Source organism: Chionomys nivalis, chromosome 5 (assembly GCF_950005125.1).
Source record: "Chionomys nivalis chromosome 5, mChiNiv1.1, whole genome shotgun sequence".
Classification (NCBI taxonomy): domain Eukaryota; kingdom Metazoa; phylum Chordata; class Mammalia; order Rodentia; family Cricetidae; genus Chionomys; species Chionomys nivalis.
Window position 1 is genome coordinate 87,406,459 of NC_080090.1, and position 12,308 is coordinate 87,418,766.

Genomic DNA, 12,308 nt, shown 5'->3' on the forward strand with positions numbered 1-12,308 from the left:
TGGTCTGTAGCTCGGCAGTCCTTACTGCTTATTTGTGCTTAGGGAGGGAGGGGTCAGGTATACCTGGTCAGTTTTAGGAACTTCCTGAAGCCTCTCAGTTGTTTACTTGCTGAGCTCAAATCATCCCTGAAGAATGGACCGTCTCACCTCTTTAGCTTCCCTCTAAGGCGGAAGGTTTTATCTCAGAGGACATGACTATACATGGTGATGCAGTGGCACATGGCCTTGCTGTCACAAGGTCTACTCTGCTGAGGACCCTTTGGGGAGTGGGAAGTGCCCTGTCTGTGCCGGATTTTACAGCTTCTGAGCAGGGCCCTGAAATGTGCTCTGCTAGGTGCTTTTGCAGAACTGCTTCCTTTCTTTTGGAAACTAAGACAGCATCTCTCAGGCTCCAGCCCCCACTTCCTCCATCCACGTGAAGCTGAAGTCAGTAGCTTCCCTTTTGCTCTTCCATCACACTGCCCTGGAGACGGCTGCTCAGCTTGCGCCCAGCCACACCCGCTGCATTCATTCAGTAGTCTGAGTAGGTCTCTCGGGGGACTCAAGTGGATTCTGGAGTTTAGCAGGAGACATAGGACATAGGGCAGAGACTAAGTAAAGGCATAACGGAACTCAGTGGAGAAAGATGGTAGGCCTAGGTAAGGTGCTCCAAAGGGGAAGAAGAAGGAATTTGAACTGGAGCTTGAAGGACTGGCAGGCTGTGTGAGCGTTGGGTGAGGGGAGGAGGCATGCAGGATCAGTGAACCGGAAGTGACCTGGGAGTAGGCAGAGGAGATGCTGACCCTCTGAGTGGCAGAAGAGAGCTGGCACTGGAAAGGTACCCAGTTCAGGCCAATGCCTTGGTTGTGCGTACTCGGCACTGGAAGGTTCCACCTAGGTTTTGCTTATTTATTTAGAGATGGGTGAGGGGTGGTGGTAATGGCGTGTTACTATGTAACCCGTGCTGGCCTTGACCCTTCTGCTCCTCACCTTCTGAATCCTGGGATTGCAGATGAGGGACCCCTGTGGTCCCTCAAGAAAAGGCTACTCTGCGGAGTGACCAGCGCCCCTGATGGAAATAGAAATACTCTTTTTTTTTTTTTTTTTTTTTTTTTTGGTTTTTCGAGACAGGGTTTCTCTGTAGCTTTTGGTTCCTGTCCTGGAACTAGCTCTTGTAGACCAGGCTGACCTCAAACTCACAGAGACCCTCCTGCCTCTGCCTCCCGAGTGCTGGGATTAAAGGCGTGCACCACCACCGCCCGGCTTAGAAATACTCTTGAGAACAGAATGTGCAAGTGAGGACGTGCATGTGTTTGTGTGTGTGTGTGTGTGTATTTAACAGGTTCTGGTGGCTCATATGCATGGAGCAAGGAGTTTAAACAGAGGTGAGGTCCTGGACAGTCGTGAAAATGCTCCCAGCTTGAGGGTCTTTTGGTACCCAGGAGGGACTACAGGGAAGTGAAAATGAGGGAAGGATGGGAGTCTCATGACTTTCAGAAATATCAATCAGGCATTGATGTGACGTGGGCACCGACAGGGGCAGTGCTGTGACATAGGCATAGGGCAGTCACCGTGTGACATGGGCACAGGGGCACTGGTATCACGTGGGCACAGGGCAGTGGTGTGATGTGGGCACAGGGGCACTGGTATCACGTGGTCTCAGGGACCTCTGCTTTTTCTGCAAGTTTTCCTGATAGGTAAAGGTCTGTACCCTAAGGACCAAGTTCTGCAAGCTAGCTGGTGCTTTTACATGCCGAATGGGCACTGTCTTAGTGACTTTTCTATTGCCGTAACAAAACCCCATGACCAAGAAACTTATGGAAGAAAGAGTTTATTGGGGTCTTTTAGTTTCAGAGGGTCAGAGTCCGTGACCATCATGGTGGGGAGCATGGCGACAGGCAGGCAGACACGGTGCTGGAGAGGAAGCTGAGAGCTTACCTCTGATCTATAAGAACGAGGCGGTGGGGGGGGGGGGGGAGAGAGAGAGAGAGAGAGGGAGAGCTAACTAGGAAGAATATGGGCACCTTGAACCTCAGCTCAGTGGCATACCTTCTCCAACAAGGCCACATCCCCAATCCTTCCCAAACAGTTCCCCCAACTGGGAACCAAGTATTTAAGTCTATGGGGGCCATTCTCCTTCAAGCCGCCACAGGCACAGCGTCCTCACGTGACTTCACGATGCACTTCCTCTTACCATGACCACTTCGCAGGTGAGCAGACACGTGTGGAGGTGCGTGTGGTGGGGAGCCCGTCTCGGCTTGTCCGGCTCAGAGTTCATATTGTTAGCCTGCTACTCTCACGCTTTGTTAGCTTGTTTAGAACATCAAGCTGTTCTGACTAAACTTCAAAGGCTGTGAGTTAATAAAACAAACAAAATGAATAAACGCTATCAAGGGAAAACAAAAAGTAAGGGCACGGGCATGACGAGGGGTGGGATGCCAGTGGGAATCCAGGCTGACTGCCTTCAGCTTGGGGTGTGTCCCTTGACTCCTCCTACCTATAAATGACAGTGTGGGCCTGTCCTAGTGACCCTGCAGGTCTTAAAGTATCACATTTAGTGCCTGACACAAATCAAGCATTTATTGTTTTGGGTTGAACCAAACCTCAAAGAGCCAAGTGAGCTGGAAAGAAGATGGGATAAATAGACAGCAGATACATGTTGGAATGGAGAATTATCTGCAGTATCAAGAACCACACACATATTTTCCCTTCTTCCTCCTGCCCTTTCATTTTTCTTTTAAACAGTGTCTTGATGTGAGTGCATCCTGGCCTTGAACTTCCATATTCCTGCCTGAGCTTCTGTATTTTGAAACGAAAGCAGAAATTTAGAGACTATGTGGACCATGATTTCTTTCTGTAGAAAGAAAAACATTGCATAACTATCCCTGTTAATATGGCCAGAGGAAATTATATATATGTACATATATGATATATATGTATATATACATATATGATACACACACACACACACACACACACACACATATATATATATTTCAACCCCAGAAGCTCAGTTTCTCCCTGGCAAGTCCTTCAGGACAGACTTTGGGGGTGTCCCTACCTTCTCTTCTGTCTGACAGCCTACCACATATTTTCATCGACAGTAAACTTACAGGCATGCTTCAAGGCACTCTTTGGGACAATGGCTGAGGCTTCCAGATAGGGTGGAAGTGTATAAGATGGGCTGGGGAAATTCACAGGAAGTAACCTGAAAGGTCATTGAAAATGGATGATTTTAAATAAATGTAATATGCTACAAAGGGTAGATTTACATCCATTACCCTCTGCTCTAGCACCCTCTCATTATTTTGACAATTGAAGTGGGAAGGGGGAAGCCTAGGCAGTTGTCTTCTTCTGTATAGGAGGTGTACGTTACAGTGAGCAGAAGGGTGATGAAGGAAGGTGATTTTTATAAAAAAAAAAAAAAAAAAAAAAAAAACAAACAAACAAACAAACAAACTGGGGAAACCCTAACCATCATGAGGGTTCCCAGATGAGCATCAGTGGCTGCTGAAAGAGAGGTTTTGTATTAGATGGGGGAGGCCGACAACTGTAAATTCACTCATCCAACTTAACATGGCTTTAACCTTTCTGATGGGAAGTACCCAGTGCCGATTATGTAACATTTTGCCATGAATCAAGGCCTCCAGATCTAACTCCCATCTCATAGGAAGGGTGGGCACAGAGACCCATGTCAAATGATACCCCTAGATTTTAAGCAGTCAAATCTCATTCTTGGTCTTTTTATGAGACCTAGTCTTGTCATCTGGTCCTGGCTGGCCTGGAGCTTGCTATGTAGCCCAGGAAGCCTTGAACTTGAAGTGATCCTCCTGCCTCAGCTTCCAGAGTGCTAAATTATAGGCATGTACCACCATGTCCTGGTTGTAATTAGCAAAATTCTGAAAATGGAAAATTCTGTAGAAGAAAAGAGACTTTAAGGGACATTTCAAATGAATGCAATTTATGGTTTTTTCCTCCAGTTATGGATCTGGTTTGAATCCTGATACAAATAAATCAACTGTAAAAACAGAGACACATTTATGAGCGAGTGAGAGATGTTTAAATTTCACTTTTAAGGATATTAGACATTAGATAAAATGATACAGTGCTTAGAATTTAGATGTGTGGAGCCAAAGGGAGAGAAGATAGAGGTGCCAACCATGTGAGGATGGGTTGTGAAGTGGGGTAGAGGCCAGACCACATGTGGACGGGCTGTGAAGTGGAGTAGAGGCCAGACCATGTGTGGACGGGCTGTGAAGTGGGGTAGAGGGGGTAGAGACCTGACCATGTGTGGACAGGCTGTGAAGTGCGGTAGAGGGGGTGGAGGCCTGACCACATGTGGATGGACTGTGAAGTGGGGTAGAGGGGGTAGAGGCCAGACCATGTGTGGACGGGCTGTGAAGTGGGGTAGAGGGGGTAGAGGCCCGACCACGTGTGGATGGGCTGTGAAGTGGGGTAGAGGGGGTAGAGGCCTGACCACGTGTGGACGGCTGTGAAGTGGGGTAGAGGCCCGACCACGTTTGGATGGGCTGTGAAGTGGGGTAGAGAGGGTAGAGGCCCGACCACATGTGGACGGGCTGTGAAGTGGTGTAGAGGCCAGACCACATGTGGACGGGCTGTGAAGTGGGGTAGCAGTGCAGAGTTTACTTTGCCATCACATATCCTTGTATATATCTTTGGAGAGTTCCATAATAGAAAGTCGACAAAAAGCAATGAAGACTACAGACGGAACTTCATTTTTTCCTCACGGTGGTGGTGGAGGTGGTGTGTGTGTGCAGTGTGGGGAGGCTGTGTGTGTGCTCTTAAGCTTTCTTTGGTCTGAATACTCTGGGATGGCTGCATCCTGTGGGAACTGACTTTTGTATAGGTATAAAGAGATCTAACAGGCTAAAGAGGTATCAGGTATCCGTACATAGACATACGTCCCCATTTAGGGGACGGTGGGGGCCAGCCCCACTTGGTTATTTCCACGATCAAAGACTGTGTAGAACTGTCTAATGAAGACATCCCCCAGGATCCAGAGGGGCCCAGCTGGTGGCGGAATGTCAAGTCCTTGAAAGCCGCTGCCGCAGAACTGCATCCCATCCACGAAGTCCTAGGGTCCAAAAGAAGCAATTAGTAGCAGAAAGGGGACGAGGAACACAGTCCTGGGAGCTGTGCCGAGTGGTGGTGCTGGCTGGCACCAAATGGCCTGAGACGGCTGGTGAGAGCCACCACTGTGGTTGGTGGGTTCGTCAATCATTTCAATCCCATGTTCCAGCTTGCTCAGTACAGTTGTGTGTTGGCTCGGTTCACTCATGTGTGTGCTGCAATCCTGAGAACTGTGTGTCTTTACAGCCGTACCCTGATCAGTTTATAACTGGAAACACAGAGACCTATTGCGAAAAGGTTTGGCATAGAACACATTGGTTTAAATCCAATCTTCTTTGGTTTCAAGAAGAACTCAACTTGATTTTTATAAGGGAGAGAAACAACTCTGTGACTAGCCATCACCACTTCCTTCTTGGCATCTGAGGAAGCAGCATCTGAGTGGACTTTCTTAGACAAAAGGCAAGCACACATCCGTTGTTCATTTGAGTGGACTTTCTTAGACAAAAGGCAAGCTCACATCCGTTGTTCATTTGAGTGGACTTTCTTAGACAAAAGGCAAGCTCACATCCATTGTTCTATGAAGGGAGCCTAATCTCCCCCAGTCTTCCTTTTCTTTTAGACACTATGTAACTCATGTTTTCTAAAATCCACTAGCCCGCCTCTGTCTCCTGAGTGCTGGGCTTGTAGGCATGCACCACCACTCCTGGCCCCCAATCTTATTTTTCAGTTTAGCAAAGATTTGTTTTCTCCCAGGCAGGTGTGGTTTTCCCAACAACCATCTGAAACTCAAAGTTGTTGATGAGGAGGTGGAGTAAGTCAAAACTCTCTGAGAGGATGAGGATAAAATTCCAAGTCGTTTCAGCATCCTCCATGTACTAAGACGGCCCTGATTGAAATCTGACAGGAAAGGACCCTATTACCATGTTGGGTATGAGTATAAGCGAAGCCTCTTGTTGGGTAAAAGTAGAGGAGTGTAGGTACTAGACATCTGCCAGGATCCAGAGGAGTCTAGTTGGAGGATTAATGTCAAGTCCTTGAAAGCCACTATTGCATAACTGCACCCTATCTGCTAAGACTAAGAAAACCATTGTCACAGAACTGCATCCTATCCACTAAGATTAGGAAAGCCACTGCCACGGAACTGCATTGCATTCACTAAGACTAAGAGAGCCACTGCTGTAGAACTACATTCCATTCACTAAGTTCTGGGGTCCAAAAGAAACACTTAGTAACACGGCGATGAGGATGGAAACTGGTGAGCAGGGCACAGTCTCACCATGTGGTTTGTTCTCAGCATGCTGTCTGCAGAGGCTCTCCCAAGAGCTTCCAAGAATGCCCCAAGAACCTAGGAGGCTTACCATGAAGCTATGCTTTGGAGCATAAAGGGAAGGTCATGCTGCCTTAGCACCTTTATGTGCACAGTCATTGATGGCATGAGTGATTCTGGTTAAAGATCAGCACATTAAAGTGTGTTTCCCAAGAAGTGCAACATCAAAAACCAGGTCCAGGAGACGTGAAGTAACTATAGGTTTCCAAAACATCCAGGTTTTCATTCTACCTCACCCGCAGAATTGGGAGTCATTGCAATGAAAGACACATTTTGGCTTGAGAAAGAAAATTAATCAGAATGTTGCCCCTCCAAAAACAGCTCATATCTTCTTCTTTTTTAATCACTCCTTAAATTTTTTCTATTTATGTATCTGTGTGTAGTATGTATCTGGGCACACACAGGATTAGAAGAGGGCCTTGGATTTCTTGGAGCTGAAGTTTCATGTGGTTTAGGAGCCACACGAAGTGGGTGCAAGCAAGCCAACTATGGTCCTCTGGAGGAGGAGCAAGTGCTCTTAACTGCTGAGCCATCTCTCCAGACCCAGCAGTCATTTATGAGCCATTTATTTTTTTTAGCTCTGAGAGCCTCAGCATCTCCCCTATAAATCAGGATAATAACATCTCCAGTTGCACGAGGGCGGTGCAGAGGATTGATGTGTTTGTTGATCAATTCCTCATGGCAACATCAAAAAATCTCCCTTAAATGTCTTCTACCTAAACAGCTGCTGCCCCATGGCAGAACTGAGAACTAGAAGCAAGCCCAGGAGTTTCTACCACAGGCAACTTGGTCCCTCTCAGAGAAAATGCCACATCAGAACTGCACTAGGTGGGAGGGAACTTGGAGTCGCCGTGAAGGGGGAAGTGACAGGCACATGGGGAGGACACTGTGACTCACAGAATAAGGAAACAACCCTTACCGGCAGGATGTAGGCATTTGGGCTGAGGGTATATGAAACCCCGTTGATGAGGAAGGCGACATTTGGCATCGTGTTGAGGTTGGCACAATTCACAGCATACTAAAACAGAGAGGAATCAACTCAGAGGCAGCTCTCTCCCCAGAGAAGGATGGGCTCTCCGGCTCCGACACCAACCCCACCCTGGGTAGACACTTACTTCTCCATCCACGGGTGTGGCTCCAATGGCCTCTTGAAGCTCTTTGATCTTGTGGGAGGGGCCAGTGAGGAGGGAGGTCCCTGTGTCCACAATGGCTTGGCAGCCCTCAGAGCAGAACATCACTGTGTTTCCCACTAGGATTCTGAGGACAAGGGGCCCCGTAGTCCCATGGTTAGCACCTGCTCCTTGAGGGGGGGGCCCTTTACCACATCGGGACACAATAATGGTGTCTGCTTTGGTGTTTCCTACCACAAGAATGTTTTCCAATTAGCATATTTGTTTGTATGAGACAGGGTCTCTCTGTATAGCCATGGCTGTTCTGAAACGCACTCTGTAGACCAGGCTGGCCTCGAACTCACAGAGATCTGCCTGCCTCTGCCTCCCGAGTGCTGGGATTAAAGGCGTGCGCCACCACTGCCCGGCTAAATTGCTTCTTTTTAAAGACAGGGTTTCACTCTGTCCAGATGACTTCCAAGCTCCTAGCAATCCATCCTCCTGTCTCAGTCTCATGAGTACTGGAATTATAGGCATGATCCATTATACCTGACTCAACTTGCTTTTTTAACTGAGATTCACAGTAGGAGATATATTTACTTCTTGACCAAACACACACACACACACACACACACACACACACACACACACACGCTGAAATACATTCTTGTATTTTTCCATTGTACTCTGTTTTGATTCTGGGCATGGTGGGGACAATTGCAAGCAACTCTCACATGTAGGAGGCTGAGGTGACAATATCCTGAGAATCCCAGGCCGGCTGGTGCTACATAGCAAGATCGTGTTTCCAAAACAAACAAAAAACAAACAAACAAACAAAAAAAAAACAGATTCCCTAGTGAGCATTGGATCTCTTTTACTTTTTATCCAGAGCATCTTAGGAGCAGAAACTAGATTGCTCTGCCCTGAGCTCCTACCTCACCTAGCACGGTGCTGGCCATGTAACAGGGGTGTAACCCTACTTTCCCATTAGCTCCATGCTCATGTGTGGATTTCAAGGCTCCATTTCATAGCCCCTGCCTCCACACCCCCTGCACAGTCTTCAGACAGAGAAGTCTCACTCTATTTGCCGGCCGGCCGGCCATCCTAGACTCTTGGAGCACTGACCACATCCACTTTGTGCGGTGGCAATTTGGGACCACATCTCATCTTCCATGCAGGCATCAAGAAAGCAAAAACCTGAGTCCAAATCACCCTTGCAATGCCCATGTCTCTCAGCCCCTGCCTCGTGCATTAATTAAGGCTGCATGAACACAGGGCAGTTAGCTGCGTGAGTTAGAAGGAGGCCTGCTAAATGTATACAGAAGGAAGCCACTTCTCTAGTCCTTCCTGTCTGTTTCCACACCTCCAGTCTAGATGTCAGGTTCCCAGCACCTACTCTACTGTCACTCAGTTAATCCAGTTTGAGTCGTGGCTGTCGTGAGTTTTTCTGTTCAGCCATGGCTACTACATGGATGATACTCACCCATCCAGCGCAATCTGCCAGTAACCTTGTTTGGTGACTGGAATCCAATTGAGGATCCCAGAGAAATGAGAGGGGTCATAGCCTCCGAAAGTCAGCTCACTGCCTGAGCCACCTTGTGGGTCACTGCATAGAGAGATAGACAAATTGTCAAAGAAGGGCCTCTGGAAACACCGTGCCGGATGGCCAGTGAGGGCCCTCTGTTGCATGTCTGGGCACTCACATCTGGTACCTAGGTAGCAGAAACTCCTAGGCAGCTTGAGCCTTTGGGGACCAAAGAGAAGAACAACTCTGTCCAATGCTCTGTGAATATTCCCTGCTTCTTGGATAAAAAGTTTAGGAGGTAGGGAGCATCAGAACTGCAGGTTCAAGGTTAGGACCATCCTGGGTGTGCAGACACTGAGGATGCAACTTAGGGCACCCCCAAAATACCTTTTCTGGGAGTATCTTCCCTGCTAGGAATGTTGCGGTGCCAGGAGTTCCCATAATGCTCACTCCTCTTTGTTAAGGAGGCAAGGGTAATTTGAAAGCAATATGTCTTATTAGAGCTTGACTATTGGTTCATTTTCTTTGGTAGTTATTTCTTAAGTTATATGCTGGGATTTAGTAGGCTTTGGGGAAGAGGGGCATTTCTAGGAGGAAAAGGAGAGAGAAGAAAGACACAAAGCCTGAAGGACAGGGTGGTGTGGAGAAGGAGCATATATCTGCAGGAATTTTACATTTAGTGGGAGCTGGGGATGTAACTAAGGGGTAGAACACTTGCTTGGCCTGCATGAATCCTGGGTTCTACAACTCCCACCACCTGATCTTGTGAAATTCTCACATCAACCTTGTATTTGCTTGAGGAAATGGAGGCCCTGGGACACAAAACAATGCAAAGGGAGACAGGAGCCCTGACAGTGTGCCTTGATCTAAGTCCCTTCCGGTCTCAACTGCAGTCACTCTGGAGACACAACACAGCCCAAGAGAGCAAATTCAGAACTCTTCTTGTGGAAGGGGACAGAGAAAGGGGACTTACATTGGAGCATGGTGAGTTCGGGCCAGCTCAGAGTGGGAAAGGTAAATCTTTCTCTTAGGGAGGAAAGTGAGGTGAGCATCCCAGGAAAGGGTGAGGGGACAGTGAGCGTCTCGCTCTTCCCAACTGTAGTGTATGGATTTTTAGAACTTGTGGCAATATAGTTCTAAATTAACCATCTTAGCCAGTTTTGAGTGTGTAGTTCAGATTTTCATTACCGTGAAGTCAAGTTCCCAAACATTTTCACCATGCAGAACTGAGTCTTGTTAAAGGAGACGCCCCCTTCCCATCCTCCCAACCCATGACAACCACCACTGTACTTTCTGTCTATGAATTCAATTCTAGGCACTTCTTGTAAGTGGAATCCTTATCTGTCCCTTTGGTGGCTGGCTTATTTTGCTTAGCCTAAGTCTTGAAGCTTGATCTATGCTCTAACACATGTGAGAAAAAAATTGTGAGGTGTGGGAGATTGAACTCAGGGTCTCGCGTGAACTCGGTAAGAAAGAGAAAGACTAGCTCCATACTGCATCCTTTCCAAGGCCAAGCCATATTCTTCTGTGTGGTTATACACAGCCATTAAAGTACAACTTATTTTTAGTATTATCTTACTGGTTAATTCTCCCCATCTCCCAACCACAGAGATGGTCCGTGTTTCATGTGCTTTGGTGTCTACCATCATATGTGGCATGTAGCAGGACCTTGGTATTTATTGATCATATAAATCATTAGCCAATCTCAAGGGTGCACGGATTCAATTCACAGTGACAGTTCGCTTCTTTCTTGTCATAACTCCTTTATGAGGCAAACCACATTTCCTCAAAATCCAGAGAGTTTAAGTGTTTTGCTCAAGATCATATATCACAGGTCAAGCAAGAGATTCGAGAGAGTCATGGGTCTTAGACCTGAGAAGCCTTGTGCACAGGCTATCTGCCCGTGGTCATCACTGACCTGATCTAGGGGGGAGAGGGATTGACTGGCCTCACCTGCTCAAGTAGACAGAAAATATGGGCAGATCCACGAGGTTCTGGGCCATCATGTTGTCAAACACTGGGGTTACCCCTCCAGCAGCCAATGAGGGGTATCCTAGGCCCAGAATCCCATCAAACTCGGCATTCACAAAGGTCTGCCCGGGCTCCTTGACGCTTTCTCCGAACTGCTGGTCCTGCACAGTCAGTCCTCCCACCTGAAGGTAGAATGACACAACGTTCACGGACGAGGGTCCCAGACTCCTGGATCCCCATTCCGATTCAAGCTAATTCGTCCTTTCTCGGCTTTCCTTGGCAAATAGGCACAAAAGTTTTGACTATAATTCCACTAATATAATTTCTTCATGTGACTTTAAAAATCAAAATACAAAAAAATGCAGAAAAGATGAGTGTCTATTTTAATAACAGTCCACACATACCCATGTAATCCTCCCTAGACCAGGCAGAACATTGCAAAGACCCAGCCATGCTGTTCCTGTACCCTGCCAATCACTGTATCCCTCCTCCAGAGTGATTCTTCTTCAAAGCAACACTGGTTTTGTTTATGCCTTTAATCTTACATAAATGGAATTATGCTTCTGTTCCTTAGCACTGTGCTTGCTACATGCTCTTACAATGTTTTTATTCTCATTAGCACTCCAGGTATGAATATGTTACCATGCCATATGCCATGGATGGACATCTGGGCTGCTTCCTGTGTTTGATTATCACTAATGTGCTCTGTATGCACTTCCTTTGGTGAACACATGTACATATTTCCATTGGAGCAAACCTTTCAGGGTTTATAAGTATTCTCTCTGAGCAAAGGTCCTGGAGTCTTCCAAAATTGTGATACCAATGTTTCCATTACTGGAACTCTGAGAGTCCCAATTGGACCACATCCTCATTAAAACTTTCTACAGCCTGCCTCTTCCGTGTTGGTTTTTAGTAGATACGCAGAGGGTTACACTGAGATTTTAACTGCATTTTACAACAATTAATTGACTTTTTAGGTAGCTTCTCTTAGGAATGCCTGCTTCTGTTGTTTGGTGGTATATTTTGGAGCCAAGCTCTCTGCTGGAAACCACAAGGTTTTCCCCATCAGTGATGCCTTTTGCTGTTTTTGATGAACAAGATATGAATTTTAATGCAGTTAATTTTATTAATTTTTGCTTCATTATTAGTTTTTTATAGCATGCCTTAGGGATTTTCTTTTTCACAGTCGTAGGGACATTTTCCCGAGTTTTCTTCTATGCTCTTTATTCTTTTACATCTTGCGTTTAGATCTATAATCTACCTAAAGCCTGGCAGCATATGGCAAAGCTAAAAGATTAATTTTTTC

General features: G+C 46.7%; 1 protein-coding gene across 1 annotated transcript in view; it reads right to left on the reverse strand.

Moving 5' to 3' along the window:
* Positions 1–4,460: 4,460 nt before the first annotated feature.
* The window catches only part of Ctse (cathepsin E), a 30,861-nt gene continuing 23,013 nt past the window's right edge, over positions 4,461–12,308 (reverse strand). Inside the window, exons 6-10 of the mRNA XM_057770384.1 lie at positions 10,985–11,184; positions 8,990–9,112; positions 7,513–7,654; positions 7,317–7,415; positions 4,461–5,074 (exon numbers count right to left, since the gene is read on the reverse strand). Coding sequence (XP_057626367.1) covers positions 4,910–5,074; positions 7,317–7,415; positions 7,513–7,654; positions 8,990–9,112; positions 10,985–11,184 — 729 coding nt within the window. The 3' untranslated portion in view covers positions 4,461–4,909. The remainder of the gene's footprint in view (positions 5,075–7,316; positions 7,416–7,512; positions 7,655–8,989; positions 9,113–10,984; positions 11,185–12,308) is intronic.